The sequence below is a fragment of the Macaca fascicularis genome, chromosome X (assembly GCF_037993035.2).
Source record: "Macaca fascicularis isolate 582-1 chromosome X, T2T-MFA8v1.1".
NCBI classification, from domain to species: Eukaryota; Metazoa; Chordata; class Mammalia; order Primates; family Cercopithecidae; genus Macaca; species Macaca fascicularis.
The window spans coordinates 18,518,921-18,544,566 of record NC_088395.1 but is presented as its reverse complement, the minus strand read 5'-3'; the positions used below and the strand labels follow the sequence as shown (position 1 = coordinate 18,544,566).

General features: G+C 47.6%; 1 protein-coding gene across 2 annotated transcripts in view; it reads left to right on the top strand.

Annotated features, from left to right (window-relative positions):
• The first annotated feature begins 1,538 nt into the window (after positions 1 to 1,538).
• Positions 1,539 to 25,646, top strand: part of RS1 (retinoschisin 1) — a 30,775-nt gene continuing 6,667 nt past the window's right edge. For both annotated transcript variants that reach the window (XM_015443456.3, XM_065538100.2), the window contains exons 1-4: positions 1,539 to 1,630; positions 14,008 to 14,033; positions 14,916 to 15,021; positions 24,878 to 25,019. In XM_015443456.3, the coding sequence (XP_015298942.1) occupies positions 1,579 to 1,630; positions 14,008 to 14,033; positions 14,916 to 15,021; positions 24,878 to 25,019 (326 nt within the window). In that variant the 5' untranslated portion in view covers positions 1,539 to 1,578. The remainder of the gene's footprint in view (positions 1,631 to 14,007; positions 14,034 to 14,915; positions 15,022 to 24,877; positions 25,020 to 25,646) is intronic.

Here is a 25,646-nt window from a genome sequence, read left to right as displayed (position 1 = left end):
AAGTGCTGGGATTACAGGCATGAGCCACTGCGCCCGGCCTTTTTTCTTTTTTTTTTTTGAGACAGAGTCTGGCTCTGTCACCCAGGCTGGAGTGCAGTGGCGCCATCTCGGCTTACTGCAACCTCGGCCTCCTGGGTTCAAGCGATTCTCCTGTCTCAGCCTCCCGAGTAGCTGGGATTACAGGTGCACACCACCATGCCCAGCTAATTTTTGTATTTTTGGTAGAGATGAGGTATCACCATGTTGCCCAGGCTGGTCTCGAACTCCTGACCTCAAGTGATCTGCTTGCCTTGGCCTCCCAAAGTGCTGGGATTACAGGTGTGAGCCACCACCTCCAGCCCACCTTAATCATTTTTAAGTGTACAGTTCAGTAGTGTTAAGTATATTCACACTGTTGTGAAACAGATCTCCGGAACTTTTTCATCTTGCAAAACTCAAACTCTATACCTATTAAACAACTCCCCCTTTCCTCCCATCAACTTTATTCTGAATGATGATGTAAAAATCATAGCTAATTATGTCTTGCACTGTGCTAAGTATTTTGTATATATGATCTCTTGTAAGCCTCAAAATAACTCTAGAAAGTAGGCATTATTATCTCATCTTACAGATGAGAAAATTTAGGCACAGAGATGTTAATAACTTGCCCTGAGGTCACAATGTAACAAGTGCTAGTGCTGCGATTTGGCAGCCAGTCTGGGTTGGCAGTCTGTGCTCTTAACCCTACCAGGCTGCACTCATCTCCTGATTTACTTAACCAGTCCCCTAACCTTGGCCATTTAGATTGTTTCCAATTTGTTGTCCTTAAAAGTAACACAGCAATGCACAGCTTTGTGTAACTGTCCTCCCACCACCACGAAATTTAGCATTTTCCTGGGTGAATAAGTGTGCACATGATGCCTAGTTGCTTTCAAAGAGGGGAATCCATGACATTTTCATACAATTCGAGAATGTTAGTGCTTACGTGGCAGGAAATTGTTCAAGGTCACCCCCTAGAAGATGATGGCGAAGAAAGGACGAAGACCTGAGACTTCTGGGTGTAGTTCCTCTCTCCCTCCATTGCTTCCCTTACATTAAGACAGAATGAAAACAGTATGGGCTGGGTGCAGTGGCTCATGCCTGTAATCCCAGCACTTTGGGAGGTCCAAACCCCATCTCTACTAAAAATACAAAAAAAATAGCTGGGCGTGGTGGCGGACGCCTGTAATCCCAGCTACTCGGGAGGCTGAGGCAGGAGACTAGATTGAACCCGGGAGGCAGAGGTTGCAGTGAGCTGAGATGGCGCCATTGCACTCCATCCTGGGTGACAAGAGCGAAACTCCATCAAAAACAAAAACAGAAACAAAGAACGAAAAGTATCTTCCTCGCAAACTGAATCTCAGTTGATGCAAGTATCTTCCATGAAACTTCCTTGTTGAGGCAGGTAACTCTGTGGGTTAACTTGATGGGGCTCAGCCGAAGACCTAAGAACTAAATGGATTAAGATGCTTAATGAGGCCAGGGCTCAACTTAATCCCCTGCTCCTGGGCCAGCTCTCCAGTTCAGTAAGGTAGAGCTTCGGCCGAGGACGAGGGGAAGATGTCACGCAAGATAGAAGGCTTTTTGCTATTACTTCTCTTTGGCTATGAAGGTATGTGCTATTCAACCATTGACATTCATTGCATGCTTAATACATAGTTTAATTAATATCATTGATAAATAGGAATATAACCTGAATAATATAAATATTATTAATTAGCAACACATGGTAATTAACATGTGTTATTAATGAACAACAGTTGTCTTTATGTGGATGGCTTTCCAGTTCTGTAAGGAGCCTTCTAAAGTTCAAAGGATGCTTAAAATCCAACAGAAAAAAGGATGGGTTTCAGAAATCTATAAAACAGCCATAAGTTGCAATAATTAATGAGAAATTATGGCATATTCTAGAAAACATTTAGGAGTCAAAGTTGGAGTGATTGCAGAATTTAATATTCCAAACCGGAATGCTACTGACGGTGGAGGAGGATGCTATGAATAATTCTGCTGGGACAACAGGTGTAACCCAGGACCATCCAGGGCAAATCAGGACGTAAGGTCACCCTAGTTTAAATATGGATTAATGTAACATGCCCAGTACCACTGGCATCTAATAAAAAACATAATCCAACTGAGAGTCAGGAAACCCCGGAGACTCAATACACTCACTCATTTTATATGACCCTAGCAGAAGTGATATGCCTCAATTAGGAAAAAATAAGGGCAAATCTCTAAAATGTCATCCAGTTCCAATTCGCTCTCAATCTTTGAAATAATATTCTTTCATGCTTCTCTCAATTCTCAAGTACCCATCTGCTCAGAATTTCTCCTCAGGTTCATCCAGACGATCGAAATTGGTTGACTGTCTTCTTTGTGCACATCGTGTATTTGTGTGTGTTACAGAAAATAAATTAAAAAGCAGGGAGAAGGACGTCTCTGTGCTCTGCAAATGAGCTGGTAGACAAGACGCAGCGAAACTCACACAAGCAGGGAATCAGAATTCTTGGTTTCACGGCTCACTGCAGCCTCAACCTCCCAGGCTCATGCCATCCTCCTGCCTCAGCCTGCCTAGTAGCTGGGACTACAGGCACGCACCACCACATCTGGCTAATTTATTGTATTTCTTGTAGAGAGGGGTTTTCACCATGTTTCCCAGGCGATGACTTTTGTTACTTAGTCACATTTCTCTGTATTTGGAAAGACTGGTGACGATATAATTTCAAGGTCATTCTGCAAACCCCAAGGTATATTTTTAAGTAGGGATCATGTAAACCAGTTGTCTGTTAGGATTTTTTTCCCTTGCAATTAATAGTCTGCAACTTGTCCCAGTAACTCTACTTTAAGACACTTTGGGGTTTTGTTGCTTTTCCTGTACTCCTTGCCCCCTCCTCTTTCCTCAGCAAGAAAATCTAAGCAGACTCTTTCAAGGCTTAGATCCAAATACTCCTGGTTCTCAGACACCCCCAGGGCTCACTCTCAGATTTCTCTTCTTTGTGATTGGCATGGAGATTCATTTATTCATTCCTTGGTCCCTTCGCTTAAGAGCTCATCCCTGAGTATCTAATAGGGGGCAAACATTGTGTAAGAACTTGACATGCAGCTGGGCGCGGTGCCTCATGCCTGTAATCCCAGCACTTTGGGAGGCTGAGACGGGCGGATCACCTGAGGTCAGGAGTTTGAGACCAGCCTGCCCAACCTGGTGAAACCCCATCTCTACAAAAGTACAAAAAGCATCCGGGCATGACGGCAGGTGCCTGTAATCCCAGCTATTTGGGAGGCTGAAGCAGGAGAATCGTTTGATTGCTGGAGAGGGAGGTTGCAGTGAGCTGAGATCATGCCATTGCACTCCAGCCTGGGCGACTCAAAAAAAAAAAAAAAAAAAAAAAAAAAAAAAAAAAAAAAGACTTGACATGCAGGGCAGATCCTTGTGGCTTCCACAGTGCTCAGTACAACAACCCTGTTCTGTGAACTCCGCATCTCCGCCACGGGAAGAAGTCCTAGAAATGTTTACCAAAGCATTTTACAATTAGACCTGCCCAGTTAGTGGATATCAGCAATAAAAGACAGACTGTCAGGAGGCATGAAAGATAGCACTCTTCCATGTTCTAGAGTTTACCAATCTTTGTGCATGGCTGGGGAGCTCCAGAAATGTCCACGAAGAGTAGAGAACATTGTCGCTCCAGGTGGCATGCAGCGTGGGCAGGGGGAAGGTTTGGGGAGCTTAAATTATCTTACCCGCCTAACGCAGACCTTTAACACCGCTTGGAAGGAAAGCAGCCAGCCAAAAATAGCCAGTGTGGCTTGGCAACCTACTGTGTGCCCTACCCTGGGCCAGAGGGATGCTCCAGGGGACAGAGGACACAATCGCTGCACTTAATCAGCATATTATCCAGATGGAGATGCATAAGGCCCACAGACATGGGAAAGATGCGTCCCATTGCACAGCTGGGAACCTGAAGACAAAGGCTCTTCGTCCAATTTACCATCCGCTGCTTCTGTCCATCGATGGCAGTGTTCCTCATTACAGTGAAGTAAGGTAAAGAAATTGCCTTCACTTAGGCGTTGGATGAAGGTTCATTTTGGAGAGCACACAGCATCATAGTAAGGCATTTCCTATGTCTTTCTGTTTTGTTTTTGTTTTTGTTTTTGTTTTTTTTGAGAATTTTGCTCTTGTTGTCCAGGCTGGAGTGCAATGGCGTGATCTTGGCTCACTGCAACCTCCGCCTCCCGGGTTCAAGAGATTCTCCTGCCTCAGCCTTCTGAGTAGCTGGGATTACAGGCGTGTGCCACTACACCCGGCTAATTTTTGTAATTTTAGTAGAGACGGGGTTTCTCCTTGTTGGCCAAACTGGTCTCGAACTCCCGACCTCAGGTGATCTGCCTGCCTCAGCCTCCCAAAGTGCTGGGATTACAGGCATGAACCACTGTGCCTGGCTTCCTATGTCTTATAATTGAGTCAGGCTTCTATTTCTCTTACAACACACATATTGGATTCAATGCCAGTAATGATTTTTAGAACATCCATCATATTAAAATATCTTACTTCATTACTTGGTCATGTTTCTTATATAAAAACAAAAAAAGCCCTTCAGCCTCAAATTATAGGTGACTGTGTTACCATCAGGGATTGCAGGGTTTTTTTAAAAGCAGCTTTATTGAGATGTAATTTATATACTCTTAAATTCACCCATTCAAAGTCTATTGTTCGATCGTTTTGAGTATATTTACAGATTTGTGGAGCACATAATCTAATTTTAGAACATTTTCATCACCCAAACATTAAGCCCTCACTCCCCATTCTCCCTGTCTCCCCCCTCCCCCAGCCCCTGGGCAACCACAAATCGACTTTCTGTCTCTAAAGACTTGCCAGTTCTGGACAGTTCATTTAAATGGAGTCATACAGCATGTGGTCTTTTGTCTTTCGCTTAGCATATGTCATTGAGGTTCATCTGTGTTTGAAGCATGTGCAGATAACAGATTTACCCATGAATATGCCTGTCGCCTAAAATAGTAACATTTTCACACTAGAAGCAATTTCCTTCTTTTTCACAAGAGGGACGTTATTGCAGCCTGCTGCGTGCGTTCCTCCTGTGCATTCCTCCTGTTTCTCAAGTAGATTGGAAGCTGGTTACAGACCATTTTTAATCATTCATAATTTTATGCTTTTCTCCTCGGCTTCATCTGTTTCCATGGGAAGGAATGCTCTGTAGTTGGTGATACCCAATCCAATAAACTAAACTAGGTTTTCCTGTGTGTATCTAAAGCGTGCCTTTCCTCATGGGTTGCAAGGTACATTTCAAGAAATAGACATGCCTTGAAATTTCCTGCTGTGGCAACAACGGTTTCCCCAGTAGAGTGGCCCTTTTGGATCAAGGGGCAGAATGAGCCCATATTGCATAAATCTAAGCCCATATTGCATAAATCTAAGATTGGTGACTGGCAGATGTCTCATGTAACGTGTGGTGGAATCACAGAAGCCATCTAAACAGGGAGAAAAATATGTAACCACATAATCGAAATCTTTCACTATTTTTCCTTCAGAGGCTGAGATTTTTCTCTTGTTCTCCTTCCAACAACGCTATTTGCTGGTATGAAACTATTAGGGTGGTGCAAAACTAATTGTGTTTGCCGTCACAATATGTTGTCGTCAAAAATGCTTTTGTTCTCCAGTTTGTTGGTGATTAAATCATTGTGTGGGACTGCAGCAGCCATGTTGCTTCTCCTTTGGTGACAGCTTTTTCTGTAAAATGCCTGTTGTTCCTTCTTTCTCTGCTTATTTCCATAAGAATCTGATACCTCAGAACCCCAGGCTGTCTACAGACAAATGCTTTCTGGGGGAGGGGAGTCTGGGAGGAAAGAAACACAAGAAATTGGTCCAAAATTTGATTGCGCCCAGGAATTGGCTGTGAGAGCAGGCCTCTCTTCCTTGAACTCTAGGTTTGCTCAGTGACAGCTCGACAGACCAGACCCTCTTCAGTGACAGACATGGCCTTTGAGCCAAGTGGATGTGGTTATGAAAGCCACACTGTCAGTGACCAACACCCCTTGCCTTTGGTCTCCCAAACAGAGGAGCTGGCACCTTTTTTTTTTTTTTTGAGATGGAGTCTCGCTCTGTTGCCCAGGGTGGAATGCAGTGGCGTGATCTTAGCTCACTGCAACCTTCCACCCCCCAGGTTCAAGCGATTCTCCTGCCTCAGCCTCCCAAGTAGCTGGGATGACAGGCACGCACCACCACACCCAGCTAATTTTTGTATTTTTTATAGAGACAAGGTTTTGCCACGTTGGCCAGGCTGGTCTTGAACTCCTGACCTCAAGTGATCCGCCTGCCTCAGTCTCCCAAAGTGCTGGGATTACAGGCGTGAGCCACTGGCCTGGCACAATTGATGTTGGCCTAACTGACAGGGCCCTTCAGAAACTGCCTCCCAGCCAGTCCCAGCTTCTCTTGAGGGTGGGGATGGGACAGAGCATCTTCTGAACTAGCAGCCCCCAATCAACTAGGCCCTAATTGCTGATTTCCTTTGCATTTCTTGATGAACAGCTACAGGCCTGAGGTTAGAAGTTCATGTAGTCGTTAACTCCGCAGAGCACAGGGCACCATCCAGCCTTTCTGAGCTTCCCCTTGAGTTCCAGAAGCATCCTTCCGGCTGCCAGCTCGATTTCAACACTGGGGTGTCCCCTAGGCATCTCAAATTCATTATGTCCCAAACAGACCATCCTCCTCCTCCTCCTCCCCAAATCCCTTGTCCTCGCTGAAACCTTCTCCCCCTTCCCCCCACCTGGCAAATGACAGCTCTATCCTCCCAGTTGCCCCAGCCTCAGACTTCTGTTTCTTTCACACCCCCACCCCTGCCACGTGTAATCTGTCCACAGATCCTGTGGGCACCACTTCCCCAATGCAGTCAGAATCCAGCCACTTAACACTTCCACTGCCACCACCTGGGCCAAGCCACCATCTTCTCTCCCTCGGATAACTGCACTCACCTCGGAACCGGACCCTGTTGCCACACTTGCCGTGGCCAGCCCGGTCCACAACACTGTACCAGAGGGAGCCTTTGAAACCGTGGTCAGTAATGTCCTTATCTATCCTCAAGTTCCACAAAGCCTCACATGGCCCATGAGGCCCTGCAGGAACTGGCTCCCTGACACCCCCAACCTCCTCATCTCCTAAGACTCTCTCTCCTCTAGCTCCAGCCTCAGGGGCTCCTTGCTCTTCCTGGAACATGCCAAGCACATACTCACCTTGAGTGCTTGGCACATGCTGTTCCCTCTGCCCAGAATGCTTTGCCCACAGGTGTCTCGCCTCCTTCGAATCTTTGCTCCAACATCACCTTCTCAGCGAGGGCTTCCCTAAGCCCAAAAGGACCAGTTCCTGTCCCCTACTTCCTTGCGTTTTCTCCACAGTAGTCACCGTAATTTTCCATACTATCTATTCTCTTTCTTCGTTCATTAATGTATTCTCTCCACGCACTCCCACCCAACACACACACTAGCCTATGAGCTTTATGATGGCATGTGTTTTTCCTGTTTTGTTTACTGCTCTATCCCCAGCACCTAAAGCTGGGACTGGAATGTAGTAGATGAATATTAGTAATGAATATTAGTTGAATGAATGAATGCTTTGAGGTGAGTCATTATCAATCATCTTTTGTATGGGTTTCTATAACCTGTGGGCAAGAAAAAGGTGGACTGAAAAGGCCAGAGCAAGTGGTGAGCTGAAGGACAGGAAAAACCTTCTTTTTTTTTCTTTTGAGACAGGGTCTCACTCTGTCACCCAGACTGAAGTGCAGTGATGCAGTCATGCCTCACTGCAGCCTCTAACTCTCATGATCCTCCCACCTCATATCTTCCGAGTAGCTCAGATCACAGGTGTGTGCCACCACACCTGGCTAATTTTTATTTATTTATTTGTTTGTTTGTTTATTTTAGCAGAGACAGGGTCTCACCATGTTGCCCAGGTTGGTCTCAAACTTCTGAGCTCAAGGGATCCTCCCACCTCAGCCTCCCAAAGTGTTAGAATTACAGCCATGAGCCACTGTGTCCGGCCAGGAAACATCCTCTTTATAAGGAGGGGGCTGAGCAGGCGGAGAAGTAGGGGTGGGAGGACGCATTTGAGGCAAAGAAATTCTATGGAGGCAAGAGACGGTCTGGCACATTTGCGGCTTGGCGAGCAGTACAGAGTGAGAAACATAAATCCTGAGAGGTAGGCAGGAGTTAGATTTATCTGCATGACCCCTTGAAGGACACTTTATTATTATATGCATCATAGGGGTGCGGAAATGGAGAGATTGTAATACATGTCAGAGGTGGGACTCAGCCCCTGGCAACAGTGCGCTGTTTGCACAGGAGAGTGGCGGCATCAGGTTTGCACCTCACTGCCTCAGCGCATGGAGGATGAAAGAGACAAGTCTCTCTTTAGCAGGCAGAGTGCCTGGGAGAGAGGGTGGGCCTCAAAGCAGGTAGTGGCAGTAACTCATGACTGTAATCCCAGCACTTCAAGAGGCTGAAGCCAGAGGATTGCTTGAGCCCAGGAGTTCAAGACCAGCCTAGGCAACATAGTGAGACCCCCATCTCTATAAAAATATGTTTAAAAATATTGGGTGTGGTGGCACGGGCTTATAGTCCCAGCTACCCTGGGGTGCTGAGGTGAGAGGATGGCTTGAGCCCAGGAGTTCAACGCGGCAGTAAGCTATGATTGCCACTGCACTCTAGCCTAGGCGACAGAGTAAGACTCTGTCTCAAAAAAAAAAAAAAAAAAAAAAAAAAAAAAAAGAAAAGAAAAGAAAAGCCAGGCGTGGTGGCTCACACCTGTAATCCCAGCACTTTGGGAGGCCAAGGCGGGTGGATCACCTGAGGTCAGGAGTTCCAGACCAGCCTGACCAACATGGTGAAACCCCATCTCTACTAAAAATACAAAATTAGCTGGGCGTGGTGGCGCATGCCTGTAATCCCAGCTACTCAGGAGGCTAAGGCAGGATAATCGCTTGAACCCCGGAGGCAGAGGTTGCAAGCTGAGCCGAGATCACGCCGTTGCACCCCAGCCTGGGCAACAGGAGTGAAACTCCGTCTCAAAAAAAAAAAAAAAATTCATTGTTAACTTCCTCTGCCAGCACAGAGTCTGACATCGTGGGACTGTCTTTGTCTGTCTGAGAAGCTCTAATAAAATACCATGAACTAGGTGACTTATAAACCACAGAAATTTATTTCTTACAATACTGGAGGCTGGCAAGTCCACGATCAAGGTGCCAGCAGATTTGGGTCTGGTGAGAGCCTGCTTCCTCCTTCATCCCTGGCACCTTCTTGCTGTGCCCTCCCATAGCAGAAGGGGCAAGCTAGTGATGGGAAGGGGGGCAAGGCGTGGTCCCTGCCTCGGGCTCCACCGCCAGGCCTGTGCCCACGGACCTAGGTGAGGACAGGCACTCCTGCCTTCGTGCCCAAATGCTGCATTTCCCAAGACCACCCTGGTCCACCACGCCCCCATCCTGTGCCTATCAAAACTCCGAGACCCTAACAAGCAGACACACAAGCGGCTGGACGTGGAGAGGAGCACATTGGCGGAAGAAGACACAAGTGGCTGGACGTGCAGAGGGCGTTGAGAGGGCGTTGAGAGGGCGTTGAGAGGAGTGTGCCGGCGGAAGAGCACACGATAGACACCGGCAGCCCCAGGCCATCAACCGGCGGAACAAGGTGGAGTTTGGCCGGGGCTATCAGAGAAGAGTGGGGCCACCTAGCAAGCCCAATTCCAGGGGGAAAGCATCTTCCTTCTGGCTTCCCCATCTGCTGAGAGCTCCTTCCACTCAATAAAACCTTGCACTCATTCTCCAAGCCCACATGTGATCTGATTCTTCCAACACACCAAGGCAAGAAGCCCGAGATACAGAAAGCTTTCTGTCCTTGTGACAAGGCAGGGGTCTAATGGAGCTAACACAAGCCGCCTGCAGACGGCAAACTAGAAGAGCACCCTGTAACACACGCCCGCTGGGGCCTCAGCTGTAAACATTCACCCCTAGACACTGCCGTGGGGTTGGAGCTCCACAGCCTGCCCGTCTGTATGCTCCCGTAGAGGTTTGAGCAGCGGGCACTGAAGAAGCGAGCCACAGCTCCCTTGAATGCCCTGAGAGGGGGACAAGGGGGACCTTTCCTGTTTCACTAGCTCCCTGGGGTCTCTTTTACGCAGATGCTAATCCCATGTATGAGGGCAGAGCCTAATCACCTCCCAAAGGCCCCACATCTTACTACTACCACATTGGTGATTGGGTTTCAACATATGAATTTTGGGGGGACACTAACATTCAGATCATAGCAGGGACTCTGGTGGCCTCCTACAAAGATGGCGCTCCCTAACCTCCATTGCTACCTGAGAAGGTCAATTCTGCCCGTAGCGGGGGAGTAACCAGTGGAACAAGCGCCCAGGAGAGACAGCAGTGTGGTGGCTGCAGATGAGGGTGGCCCTGAATCTTCCTAGGCTAAGACACATGTGCGCTTCACTCCCACTGCAGCCCCTGCATAGCCCATGGAAGTACTCACCATGGGCATGGTGCAGTGGTCTGTCTTCTCCTGGGTCTTCAAGCCCCTTGTGAGCAGAGTGAGGCTTCCATTTCAGAAGGCCCGGGCCCTACTATAGTGCCGGGCCTACAGTGGACACAAAAAAAGTGGTTGCAGAACAGGGAAATGTGTATTATTGAAATTAAAGCTTTTATGATTGTAATGATAAAGGCTTTGTGTGGTTTCTAAAAGCTTTTTGTGAGCATCAGATTCACTTTTTAAATAGCGAAGTGGTTAAAGGAGGGACTTTTATTTCCATTTTTTACACTCAGCTTTTGTTTGAAATTTTTTTATCATCAGAAAAGAAAGAAAGATATTTGTTTTGTCCAAAATGTCTGGGAAGGCCGGGTGTGGTGGCTCACACCTGTAATCCCAGCACTTTGGGAGGACGAGGCGGGTGGATCACCTAAGGTCAGGAGTTCAAAACCAGCCTGGGCAACATGGCAAAACGCAGTCTCTACTAAAAGTACAAAAATTAGCCAGGCATGATGGCTGTAATCCCAGCTACTCAGGAGGCTGAGGCAGGAGAATCGCTTGAACCCGGAAGGCAGAGGTTGCAGTGAGCCAGTCTCAAAAGAAAAAAAAAAAAGTCTGGGAAATGGAGTTTTGGTGGTATAGGGGAGAAAAAGTAATCGCTTTTCCTCACTTATCTCAAGGTTCATGGCTGAGATGCCTACAACAAAAGACAGATTAATGAGGGAACACCATCCACACTTATTTAATAAGTTTTACATGGCACAGGAGCTTTCAGAAATGAAGACCCAACGAAACAGGAAGATCTGTGCATTTTTGTGGACAGTTGTGTGGAAATATGATTGGAGGATCAGAGGGTATGATCTAGTGGTAATAAATGAGAAAAGCATAACAAGGCCTGTTTGTTCAGATTTGTGTTGGTGCTCCTGTGTGATATTCCTTTCCTCTGGGTATAGGGCGGGACACCTGTCACGTGAGGGTCTTCAGGGGAGAAGAGTAGACTGACCTTCCTAGGTTTGATGGTCTGCTTCAGGGAAGACGGGGTGAAAGGAATTCTATGGCCCATTTCAGGAGAGAAAGGGGCAAGGGCTGCTTTTGTTTCTATGGCCAGCTTCAGGAGAGAGGGGGTGGGAGCAGGTCCGAGGGACCTTCCTGCTTCTGCAGTTTCCTCAGTTTCCTTGTGTGTCCAGGTGCCATATTTGGCAGTAGCGTTTCCTGTACCCCATCAGTGCTTTAAACCAGCAGCGTCCAATGCAACCTTCTGCGATGATGGAAACGTTCTGTATCTTCTTAGCCAGTACAGTAACCACTAGCTTCATGTGGCTCTGAAGCACTTGAAATGTGGCTGGTTTGACCGAAGAATTGAACTTTTTATTTTGATAATTTTAATTAATTTTATTTTATTTTTCGAGACAGAGTCTCACTCTGTTGCCCAGACTGGAGTGCAGTGGGGCAATATCGACTCACTGCAACCTGGGTTTCAAGCGATTCTCCTGCCTCAGCCTCCCAAGTGGCTGGGATTACAGGTGCCTGCCACCACGCCCAGCTGATTTTTGTATTTTTAGTAGAGACGGGGTTTCACCATGTTGGCCAGGCTGGTCTGGAACTTCTGATCTCAAGTGATCGGCCTGCCTCAGCCTCTCAAAGTGCTAGGATTACAGGCATGAGCTACCACGCCCGGCCAATTTTAATTAAATTCCAATACCACGTGGGACTAGTCACGACTACATTGGACAGTGAAGCTTTAAACAATCAGTTTCTGCTAATATATGCAAACTCTTTACCTGTTAAAGTGTGAATTCATTCTCTTTATTCATGCTTCTATAAAGAGAATTTATATGTCAGTTTTATGTTAAATTTTGCACACTTTCAATTTTCCCACATTGTGTATATGGTACTTATACTTTCATTGTGGCCTGACATTTCCTGTACATTATAGACAAACCTATAAAATAATTTCTAAACAATGTCTGAATCCTAAATCATCGAATTGTGGCACAGTGAGGGACCTGGGAATCAGCTCCTGAATAGCACATTGGGCAGGCAATAGGGATGATGATGGTGGTGATGATGATGAAGATTTAATAAGAAAAACCTGGGGCCAGGCATGGTGGCTCATGCCTGTAATCCCAACACTTTGGGAGGATGAGGCAGGAGAAGCACCTGAGGTCAGGAGTTCGAGACCAGCCTGGCCAACATAGTGAAACGCTGTGTCTACTAAAAATACAAAAAATTAGCCTGGCATGGTGGCAGGCACCTGTAATCCCAGCTGCTTGGGAGGCTGAGGCAGGAGAATCGCTTGAACCCAGAAGGCGGAGGTTGCAATGAGCCAAGATTGCGCCATTGCATTCCACCCTGGGCAACAAGAGCGAAACTCCGTCTCAAAAAAAAGGAAGAAAGAAAGAAAGAAAGACAGACAACAGAAAATCTTCACACTGTTAAGTGAAAGGGAAAGCAGGATACAACATTGTTTAGATAGTAGGTTCTCAAATATATTTAAAAATACACATAGAAAAATTACAGGAAATATTTATACTAAAATGTTAACAGTGTTGGCTTTGGTGGTAACAAATATAGGTGTTTTCCTCTCCCTGCCCTGTCCACTTTGCTACATTATGTAGTTTCCAAAATTCTATAACAAACAAAAATATTATCTTTTTATATTTTTTTGAGAGTAAAAAAAAATTTATTTTTTTACTCTGTTACCCAGGCTGGAGTACAGAGGAGTGATCTTGGCTCACTGCAACCTCCACCTCCTGGGTTCAAGCAATTCTCTTGCCTCAGCCTCTTGAGTAGCTGGGATTACAGGCGCAGGCCACCACACCTGGCTAATTTTTGTATTTTTAGTAGAGATGGGGTTTCATCATGTTGGTCAGGCTGGTCTCAAACTCCTGACCTCATGATCCACCCGCCTTGGCCTTGTAAAGTGTTGGGAATACAGGCGTGAGCCACTGCACCCGGCCATGATTATCTTTTTTTTTTTTTTGAGATAGAGTCTCACTCTGTCACCCAGGTTGGAGTGCAGTGGTGCAACCTCCGCCTCCTGGGTTCAAACGATTCTCGTGCCTCAGCCTCCCGAGTAGCTGGGATTACAGGCATGTGCCACCATGCCTGGCTAATTTTTGTATTTTTTGTAGAGACGGGGTTTTGTCATGGTGCCCAGGCTGGTCTCGAACTCCTGGCCTAAGTGATAGGCCCGCCTCGGCCTCCCAAAGTGCTGGGATTATAGGTGTGAGTCACTGTGCTCGGCCTATAATGATGATCTTGTTCTTTCTGTTTAATTTTACTATCCCCAGCTTCTTAGCATCTGGGGATGTTTTTCCTGGCAGATATTTACTTACCATGACTTCTTCCAGAAGAGGTGTTGGTAGCTTTCATGTGACTATTTCTATTTCACTTTTCCATGTAACGAGTGATGCTGTTGGATTTCTCTTTTATTAATTAGATTTTTTCTGTCTCATCCTTTTGCTTTAGCCACATTGGGATTATCGTCTACCGAGGTATGTAACGGTAAGGAGGCTGGAATGTACAGGCATAGTGGTTTTGAAAATTTTCCCAACCAAAAATAACGTACAGGACTATCACTTTGTTTGTTTGTTTTTAAATGTATTTTGAAATATATTTTGGCTGGGCATGGTGGCTCATGCCTGTAATCCCAGCACTTTGGGAGGCCGAGGCAGGCAGATCACTTGAGGTCAGGAGTTCGAGACCAGCCTGGCCAACATGATGAAACCCTGTCTCTACTTAAAAAATATAAAAATTAGCCAGGTGTGGTGGTACACACCTGTAATCCTAGCTACTCAGGGGGCTGAGGCAAGAGAATCGCTTGAACCCAGGAGGCAGAGGCTGCAGTGAGCCAAGATCACACCACTGCACTCCAGCCTGGGCGACAGAGTGAGACTCCGTCTCAAAAAAAATAAATAAAGTATTTTTTTGGTGATGGTGGCAGTAGCACATTTGACCTAGGCAAGCTCCACGACTGGTGTTTGAATTAGAGAACGAAAGTAAAGCCGGTCTTCAATCAGATGGCACAATCTTGAATCTATCTCCACATAGGAACTTCCAGGGGATGTGAAGAGTCTAAACTTGGATTGGGGCTCCCCAAACTCCTGAAGACACTATAATGGCGTGAACGGTGCCCTCTAGATGGGTGTATCTGTGAGATTATTAGTTGGTCGCCTAGGGTGGCAGACATTTACTTATTTAGAACCAAAGATGAGTGGTAGCTGTGTGTATTAAGGCTGGATTAATAGCTCAATTTGGCCATTGCAGCAAAGCTGCTATAGACGATGCATAAGGAATGAATGTGATCACTCCAGGGGTGGCAACCACAGTTGCCTTTGACCATGACTTTTCTGCCCTGCCTCTCTGGTTGGCTGCAGGATGAAGGCGAGGACCCCTGGTACCAAAAAGCATGCAAGTGTGATTGCCAAGGAGGACCCAATGCTCTGTGGTCTGCAGGTGCCACCTCCTTGGACTGCATACCAGGTGAGTATCCCCGGTCCTTGGGATGGAACAGTCATTGGGAACACCCCATTTCTCTTCCTTTTTCCCACTCGGCTGAATTAACCTCCTGAACGCTACCCCCATCTTTAGAATGAAAGATGAATGGTAGCTGTGTGTATTTATTTATTACTATTATTAAGCCTATGTTAATGTGGGTTTTCTCCAGTTGGCCTCTGAGCTTTGAATCTCACACTGGTCCCTGCTTCAACACATGGCGTGATGTCAGTGTCCAGAAACAGCTCCCTAGATCTCCATGTCTCCAGGTTGGGATGGTAGGATGGGACCTAACTTTCAATGAAATCGATGAATGGGACTGATTGAAAATAAATTAACGGGTGGACGGGCGCAGTGGCCCACGCCTATAATCCCAGCACTTTGGGAGACCGAGGCGGGTGGACTGCTTGAGCTCAGGAGTTTGAGACTCACCTGGGCAACACGGTGAAACCTTGTCTTTACTAAAAATACAAAAATTATCCCGGTGTGGTGGCTTGCACCTGTGGTCCCAGCTATTCAGGAGGCTGAGGTGGGAGCATTGCTTGAATCCGGGAGGTGGAGGTTGCAGTGAGTAGTGATCTCGTACCACTGCACTCCGGCCTGGATGACAGAGCAAGAGGCTGTCTCAAAAAAAAAAAAAAAAAAAAAAAGGGAAAGAAAAGAAATTAATGCTAGTCAGCCTGGAATTTTGAAAAGAGCACAGGCTCCAGAGCCAGGAAGATGAGGGCTGGAATCCTGGCTGTGTCACATCTGAACTCTGGGACTGCCACTTTTTTCCTTGTCTGTCCAATGGAGGTGATGATAGTACCATGCCTGGATACTGCTTGTTCACCAAACAGCCACATGCTTCCCTCCCATTGCCCAGTCCCCTTGTAATTAATCAGGTGGTGCCATCCAAACAGCTCCAGCCAAAGTGAGCAGGCCACTTCCAAAATGGCACTGAAGGGCTGGCACTCAACTCTCTGGCTCTCCGTTTCCTGCTGTGAAGCCACCTGTTGAGATAGTGGCTTTTCCTGCAACCTGGTCTCAGGCTGATCACGTGGAGCAGAACCCCCTGCCTACCGACGGTAGACCAGTCGCCTGAGTGAAAAATAAACCTGTGTTTTGTGGAGCCTCTGAAATTTCCAGGCCAATTTGTTCTGTAGCTGATGTGGCCTATGTCTAAGACAGGGCCCAGCAAACTTTGTAAAGGAGGAGTAAGGAAATATTTGTGGCTTTGTGGACCAAATAGTCTGTCACAACTAGTCCATTCTGCCCTTGTGTTGGAAAGCAGTCATAAACAATATGTAAATGCTCAAGCATGGCTGGGTTCCAATAAAACTTTATTTACAAAACAAGCAGAGGGCCAGATGTGGCCCATGGGTCATAGTTTGTTGACCTCTGCTCTACGGGGTTGTCAACAAGGAATAAATAAGATGAGGCATTAAAGCAGCCTGTGGGGTACTAGCACACTGTTGAATAAAGGTTGGTTTCTTTTCTACCAGCCTCCTAAGAGCTCACACTCTGAGGAGGGAGCGAGCAGATCCAATTTTCAGAGGCTTGGGCAGTCCCTGCAAATATTTGCAATGCTTAAATCCTTTCCATGCTCAGAGCTTGTTTTGCATGAAACTGGCCTTGCTGCCTCTCCAGGGTTATGATGGTATCGTGCCACTTCATTTACTTTACACAATTGCCTAATAATAGCTTCACCAGAGACAGGTTTGTGTGTCTGTGTGTGAGGCTCTTTTCATTATTTCATTAAATTTGCATTAACAAAGCAAATTGCAATGTGTGTGTGGGAGGGTAGGGTACAATGGCTTCTACTGCGTGATTTTCCTATTTTCTGAAGGGGAAGTCATTTCTGAACTAAGTTTGTTTTCCAAGGGAACTGTGGGGTCCTAATCGTGAGGAAACCGATGGGCTTTTCCTATGGGACATCCCATCAGGCTCCATGGCATGAGCTCATGCAGCCATTAAATGTTGGTATGATTGACTCAGTCAATATTGACGCACCCTCATTCCATTTATAACTCAATTCACCCATCTTTCAGCATGTGCCTATGATGTGTCAGGCACTGACAAGGAGACAGAAATGAAGGCATTGTCTCCACCTTAGAGAAATTTACCATTTAGTGGTAACGAATGTTCTTTTCACTAGAGACATGAGACCTCCTGGAATTCCATTCCAACTAAGTTCTGTGTAAGAAGAAATTGAAAAGACATTGTTTATGTGGATTGGCTTCATTGACCCAATCAAGTTTGACACTTCAAGAAGGGCCATGTGCAGCCTGGGCAACATGACAAAACCCCATCTCTGGATGGGGGGCATGGTGGCATGTGCCTGTAGTCCCAGCTACTCAGGAGGCAAAGGTGGGAGGATTGCTTGAACCTAGGAGGTTGAGGCTGCAGTGAGCCATAGTTATATCACTGCACTCCAGCCTGGGCAACAGACAGAGACCCTGTCCCCCCCCCCAAAAAAAAAAAGGAGAGAAGAGTCATGTGTTTGAGGGATGTGATGTTGACCCTGGTCCCCAAAGCTGTCTCCCCTATACAGCTGTCATGAGCTTGAAGTTCAAAAATTAGAAATTCTTTTAGCTTAAGTGCTCTCCTCTCTCCATTGTTTTTGTTTTCTTTTTTCTTTTTTTGAGACAGAATCTCGCTCTGTCTTCCAGGCTGGAGTGCAGTAGCGTGATCTCGGCTCACTGCAACCTCCATCTCCCAGGTTCAAGCAATTCTCCTGCCTCAGTCTCCCGAGTAGCTGGGACTACAGGTGCGCACTGCCAGGCCCAGCTGATTTTTTTTTTTTGTATTTTAGTAGAGACGGGGGTTTCACTGTGTTGCCCAGGCTGGTCTCGAACTCCTGAGCTCAGGCAATCTGCCCGCTCGGCCTCCCAAAGTGCTGGGATTACAGGCGTGAGCCACCGCACCTGGCCCTGGTTTTTGTTCTTAACAACGCAGATATTTTCAGAAAGGAAAACTCAACCTCAGCGTTAATGGTTGATTCATTGGTGTTAATTGGTTCCTCCATGAGATAGATGATTCAGGGCATTGGAACCAGCCACAGGCTTGCAAAAGTCACTTGCCCGTCAGTGCCGCAGATTCTCATGGTGTGTCAGAAATGCAGCTTCGTTTGTCTGGGTCCTGTGAATCAGGGCTTCCCTCATAGCCTGTCTCACGAAGAAAGAGAACCCTGGAAAGCACAGAAGGATGGCGGGGTCACTCAGAGCTGCCAGGAGGTGCTAACAGGTGCACTCTGGCTAATGCCTGGGCCCCCTACGGAGCAGAAGGCCACATGCATTCTGGCCTCCTAATCTTCACTTTAATGCTATTAAAAATACTAAAAGCTCTGTCTTTTCCACCGTTGAGCCAAGATTACCCCGGCACTCTGAGAGCAAAAAATAGGGTAGGGAAATTATCAAAAGTATAATAAATCCACTGGTTTGCTAACGCTTCATTTTGATTCTAGATTTTCTCTTCTATATGATGTTTGAACTTATAATCCATTCTTCCAGAAATATTATCCTACATATTTTCTCCTGTACTCTACTATATTGTCACATATATTCAAGTCTAATATCTATGCATAACACTATTCACATCTGTCTGGAATCTTGTGTTAAGAAAGTCCCTGAATTCTGTGTTTCTTTAGATTTGCATTCTTTTTTTTTTTTTTTTTTTTTTTTTTTTTTTTTTTTTTTGAGACGGAGTCTCGCTCTGTCGCCCAGGCTGGAGTGCAGTGGCCGGATCTCGGCTCACTGCAAGCTCCGCCTCCCGGGTTTACGCCATTCTCCTGCCTCAGCCTCCCGAGTAGCTGGGACTACAGGCGCCCGCCACCTCGCCTGGCTATTTTTTTGTATTTTTTAGTAGAGACGGGGTTTCACCATGTTAGCCAGGATGGTCTCGATCTCCTGACCTTGCGATCCGCCCGTCTCGGCCTCCCAAAGTGCTGGGATTACAGGCTTGAGCCACCGTGCCCGGCCTAGATTTGCATTCTTTATAAGCCTGCCTACAAACCCAGAAATTAGCCACTAAAGTAAAAAGGCTAGAATATGAAATATACACAGCCTTGGGCTGGCAACATATTGCAAACATGCCTTTATCTATCTAATGATCACATCATGGCTCAGAAGAGCCATTTGAGCCACAGAAGATGTAGGCTTTTCCCTAAGGGTGAAATGAGTATAGAAACAGGTCTAATAGCTGCAATAACAAAGTGACACTGGGCAGAAAACTCAGGAAGGTCATATTCTGTGTGTGTCTGATAAGGGTCCCCTCAGGTTTTGGCTCTGTTGCCCAAGCTGGAGTGCAATGGCGCGATCTCGGCTCACTGCAACCTCTGCCTCCTGGGTTCAACAGATTCTCCTGTCTCAGCTTCCCAAGTAGCTGGGATTACAGGCACCCACCACTGCACTCGGCTAATTTTTGTATTTTTAGTAGAGATGGGGTTTCACCATGTTGGCCAGGCTGGTCTTGAACTCCTGACCTCAGGTGATCCTCCCTCCTCAGCCTCCCAAAGTGCTGGGATTACAGGCGTGAGCCGCTGCACCCAGCCTTGGAGCCCCTTAATTCTTTCACAACATTATTGAGGTTGCCTTCTAGCATCTACTCAATTTATGGTTTCTTTTGATTAGGCCAGAGGTCACAGTCAGTGTCTACTTCTTCCCTGAGGCCTCTGCTGCCTGTTTCGAAATGCCATTTCCTATGCTCGTCCCCAGTGGGCACCCAAGATGGGCCGACGGCATTTGTTAATTCATCCCTCCATCCATCTGTCTAGTCAATATCTAGAGAGTGCCCAGCACCTGTGGGCATTCTGCTCAGCTGGGGGGAGAATGGGGAGGGAGGCAGGCAAGAGAAGATGGCAGTGAAGTACGCCCGAGGAGGAGGGGTGCGTGACAGGTGGGGAGGGTGCTGGGGAGGTAGCACCAGGGCCCCTCAGCCGGCTCAGGGCAGGCAGAGATCTGAAGGCTGAGGCGTGGGGGGGCAGACGGAGGGGTGTGGACGGGAGGGGATGGCCTCAGGGAAGGGCAGGCCACATATGGACCTGAAAAGAGCTCAACCAGGCCCACAGAAGGAAGAGGAAAGGAGAAGAAGGAGTCAGGAAAAATCACAATAAAAGAACTGGAGTGTGCTCTTCTTCAGGGCACACACAGTGTGGGAAATGTCACATTTTCTATTTTTCCATGTTAGGAGAAATCTAGCCAGACTGCCCCCTTGTAATGGCCTGTGAGGAGTCTGCGGACAGGATTTTTGAAGGTCTTTTCTCCCCCTTTAGACTACATGAACCCCCCATGAGCTTGCGAGGGCAGCCTGGCCACAGCCCCATTGGAAGGCGGACGTCTCGAGAGTGGCTCCTCTCCCTCTGAGCCAAACTCAGTCTGAGGGACCTTCCCAAGTTTTCTGAGCATGCCCAGAGCTCAGGGCTCCCAGACCCATCCCAGTCCAGCCCCTCAGGGGAATCAGGTCCCTCCCCGCTGCGCTCAGGCCCTCGCCATATCCCTGCTACTTTAGCTGGGGCTGTCACCTCCTTCTCTTGGGTAATGCGCTAATTCCTGGTGAGGCCTAGATCTTCCAGGTCCATAAGCCTGAGGGATGCTTTTGACAAGGTTTCTCTCTCACATCCCTCTCTCTGTCTCTCTGTCTCTGTCTGTCTGTCTCTCTCTCTCTCTCTCTCTCTCTCACACACACACACACACACACACACTTGCTCCTGCCTGGGGCAAGGAGAGCTGAAACCATTCATTAGTCACATGAAGCTGGCCTCATTCTCTGGAGGGTGTGGCGGGGGGCTGTGGTGGTGGAGGGGGGGAGGGTAATGGGGACAGAACAGAGTAGGATAGAGGGGCATTGGATTTCCTCCCTATTGAGTCTTCGCCAGAAAAACATGCAAAATTCAAGAAGGTGTCAATGTAGTCTCACGAATTCACCTTCACCAATGTCATGTACCTGGTGCTTTTTGGCCAGACACTGTGCTCTACGAATTCTACAATCTCCAAATACTTTCACTTAATCTTACAGCAATTTTATGAAGACAGGTACTACATCATGCCCCATTTCACAGATGAGGAGACTGAGACCCAGAGAGGTTAAGCAGCTGGCCTGCACGCACGCTGAGAGGGTGGGCCCCTACCCCAGGTGTCATTGGCTGGATGCAAGCCTGCTTGACCATTACCATCACCGGCAGCCTCGTCCCAGTGCCCAGGCTAATGATGTCAGAATCCCTGGGGGTGCGGCCCGAACATCAGCATTTCTACAGCTCCTCAGGCAATTCCGAGGTGCAGCCCAGGCTGAGCCCCACCGGTCTAGAGTCTCTGCTTACCAGGTTGCTGGGTTAGGCAGCTGAAAGCATCAGTGCCTCGGACCTGGAGTGTTGGGAATATGGAGGTGCCTCGGACCTGGAGCACTGGATAGGGAGCAGGACTGGAGGTTGGGCGATGAAAGGCTCCATCTGGGACATACGGAGTGTGAGGCTTCTTTGGGTCACCACGGCGGAAATGTTCTCCTGGAAAATATTCAGAGGGCAGTGGAATGAAGCTTGGGGCCTAGGAGTCAGGCATCGGCTCCCAGACACCAGCTAAAGCCAAGGTGACAGTGAGATTGTCATCTTCCCTGGGGAGTAAGTACAGCATCCATGTCTGGACATACGGGTCTTTAGATCGCAGTGAGTCACACATTCTCTGCTGCCTCAACAGGCCCTCCCAGGCTGTCAAGGCCATTGGCCCTGGCCAGGTACACCCGCAGGCCTACAGACCGCTCTCAAGTGTTAGATGGGCTATTTGGGAAGAAATGGCAAAAGCGATGTGAAGGGGAAACAGACGAAGAAGAGCAAAGTGCAAAGAATAAGGTGACTGGGAGACGTGGCACTGGCTTTTTCCCTTCCCCTCTGTCTACTCCCTCAAAGCTGGTGGCCCTGAGGGGAAAAAAAAAAAAAAAAAGAGGTTCAGTCATGAAATGCTCAAAGTGGAGGGGCCTCAGAGACACCCAAGGTTAGAATTTTGCCCATGAAAAATCCCTGCCACCTGGTCCTGTGCCCCTCCTCCTGATCGCTTGGGCTTGTCTTCCCAGCTGGAGGGGTGTCGCGGGGGTGGAGGAGCCCTCGAGTCCACAGGCACTCAGTCCTCCGGATCTCCAGCCCACAGAATGCCTTCCTTGGCAGGCCAAGGTTTTCAAAGTGCACTTTCAAAAATGAGCTTGTTAAAAATGCAGTTGCTGTGAGGTGGAGTCCTGGACACTGCATTCTTAATAAGCTCCCCTGATGATTCGCCCGCCACACAAGGCATGATTGAGTGGCCCACAAAGTGCTCCTCTTCTCTCTCCCGGAAATTGACATGATCGTAACAGACTCCCAAAGTCTTGAGTACTCAATAAACTACAAATTCTCTACCCGCACCCTCAGCCCCACAGAGCTGCAGATACTAGTGGGATTGGGCCTATTCCTTTGGTGCATTGGGGCAGAAAGGAAGTTAAGCCTCCCTGGCTAGAGGCCTGAAGCTGGCCTGTTTTTAGCCTCTGGGGACAGGGCATGGCCATCTCTGCAAGCATGTTTCATTCAACTTTACTGGCTTTTGAAAAATTCTCCAGAGAGACTTCAGCCCTTGTTTTATGGTTACAGGTAATGGTGCCTCAGTGAATATGTTCAGCCCTTCAACCTGAACTCAAATTTACAGATGGAGAAAATACTATGATTTGCCTTAATTGCAGTTTATCACTCATCATCAGAAAACTAGGAGAATGAGGTGGGAGGATAGCTTGAGCCCAGGAGTTAGAGTTGCAGAGAGTTATGACTGCACCATGGCACTCCAGCCTGTGCGACACAGCGAGACCGGGTCTCTAACAAAAAAAGGAAAATACATTTGCCATTTGTTTTCTGTAGAAATTCAGTTACGAACTGGGTTTGGTTATAAGTACAAGACCCCCTAAATACTGGCTTATTGATTTAGGAGTTTTAACTCACATGGTAAAAAAAAAAATTAGGGGTAGAGAGTTATAATACTTAAGGTTATCAAGGCTGAGGTCTCTGCAGTTTTGTTTTTTTGTTTTTTGTTTTGTTGAGACAGGGTCTGTCACCCAGGCTGGAATGCAGTGGTGTGATCATGGCTTACTGCAGCCACAGACTCCTGGGCTCAAGCAATCCTCCTGCCTCAGCCTCCCCTGGTAGCTGGAACTACAGGTGTGAGCCACGAGATGGGGTCTCCCTATGTTGCCCCAGGCTGGTCTTGAACTCCTGGGCTCAAGTGATCCTCCCAAAGCACTGGGATTACAGGCATGAGCCACTGCACTTGGCCTCTGCAGTTCTCTTGGCCTTACCCACATGGTGCAAAATGGCTACTGTCGCACCAGCCATCAGACGTAGTCTAGGCAACAGGAAGAAAGAAGGGGAAAGCAAAACCTGACCAGAAATCCCAGCAGGCAGTCTTTATATCTCATTGGTCAGAAGTTATGTCACGTGGGCACTTCTAACTGCAAAGGAGGCTGGGAAAGGCCCTTTATTCAGCTGGCTACATTGCTGCTCCCAATAAAAGGGGAGCTCTTTAGTCAAAAAGAAGGGGAGGCTGGGCATGATGGCTCACATCTGTAATCCCCAGTGCCTTGGGAGGCCAAGGCGGGTGGATCCCTTGAGCCCAGGAGTTCGAGACCAGCCTGGGCAACATGGCAAAATCCCATCTCTACAAAAAATAAAAAAATTAGCCGGGTGTGGTGGTGTGCACCTGTGGTCCCAGCTACTGGGGAGGCTGAGGTGGCAGGATCGCTTGCACTCTACTGCACTCCAGCCTAGGACAGGGCGAGACCCTGTCTCAAAAGAAAAAAAAAAAAAAAAGAAGGGGAGAATGAATGAATACTGGGTTGAAAACTGGCAGCCTCTGACCAGGTAACTCAAAACTGTGCCTGCCACTGCAGGCACCACCTTGGCTTACTGCAACCTCCACCTCCTGGGTTCAAGCAATTCTCCTGCCTCAGCCTCCCAAGTAGCTCAAACCACAGGCACACACCACCATGCCCGGCTCATTTTTGTATTTTTAGTAGAGACGGGGTTTCACCATGTTGGCCAGGATGGTCTCGATCTCTTGACCTCGTGATCCGCCCACCTCGGCCTCTCAAAGTGCTGGGATTACAGGCGTGAGCCACAGCGCCCAACCTCAACACTGTTTTTACTATGAGGGGACACACAGACGAGAGGAAGCAGGAGACAATTAACACAGAAGAACCACCTTTGGCTACTACCACTGGGAAAAAGCAGTTCCTTTTAGCCATTTCTCACTCAACAGTCCCCCAGGCACATTTCACCCATTTTTTTTTTTTTTTTTTTAATTAGACTGGTGAGAAAACTGCAATTTACAAGTAGGAAGTCACTCTCAATATCTCAATACGTAATCGCCCTTCTTGCCTCTCACTGTGGTTTTGTCCCTATAATTGGCGTCATCTACTGCCCAAGGACAATGAGAGACCTGACGTCATCAGGCAGGATGGCTAAATCTGTGTTAATGGGGGAAATAAAGATGTATGGCATTTAAATATGGTATTTTACTCTGCACCTCTTGGTTTTTAGATCTCTAAGTTGGTGGAGGAGGTGAAGTATTTCTCAAAATTCCGCACACCCCTTGTGAAGTTGCCATAGAGCCACTTCCCTCTGTTTTACAAAGCTTGTGAGTCTCTGTGGCAATTCCTTTACTTCATCCTTCATTCCTTTCTCGCATGAGTAGTGAACCGTTGAAGACCCAGCTGTAACCATTGTGAACCACAGAGACAGGTAAAGCCTTCTCCATCTCCGAAGCGCATAGCAGATGGGTTTGTTTTGTTATTTCAGTCACCTGGTGCTTGTTGAGTATTGAGATATGTGTTTCAATGTGAATTCTTTTTCCTTTCCCAGAATGCCCATATCACAAGCCCCTGGGTTTCGAGTCAGGGGAGGTCACACCAGACCAGATCACCTGCTCTAACCCGGAGCAGTATGTGGGCTGGTATTCCTCGTGGACTGCAAACAAGGCCCGGCTCAACAGTCAAGGCTTTGGGTAAGCAGGGCCCAGGGGATTTTTTTCATGTGTTGTTTTAAAAAATAGGCCTCTCTACCAGCCTGGCCAATATAGTGAAACCCGTCTCTACTAAAAACACAAAAAATTAGCTGGTGTGGTGGCACGTGCCTGTAATCCCAGCTATGCAGGAGGCTGAGGCAGGGGAATTGCTTGAACCTGGGAAGCGGAGGTTACAGTGAGCCGAGATCACACCACTGCACTACAGCCTGGACGACCGAGTGAGACCCTGTCTCAAAAAAGAAAAAAAAATAGGTCTCTCTAATAAACAAATGACACAGAATGTACTTATGAGTGCTGCGGGAGAGATGAAGGAAGAAAGACCTCATCCATGCAGCCAGGGAAGGCTTTCTAAGGAAAACATATTTGACCTGTGACTTGAAGTTGGCCAGGTGAGGGAGGGGAAGAGGCGTGGGGTACAGCAGGTGCAAAAGCCCTGAGTTGGGATGATACCTGCAGGGTGTAGATGGGGAACATAAAGAGGGCAGCAAGGCTGAAGCACAGGTGAGACAAGGTGGAGAGGCAGGCAGAGGTCAGATGGTGCAGGACCTTAGAAGCCATGTTAGTGACTGATCCGTACTGTAGGGATAATGGGAGGACCCTGAGTGC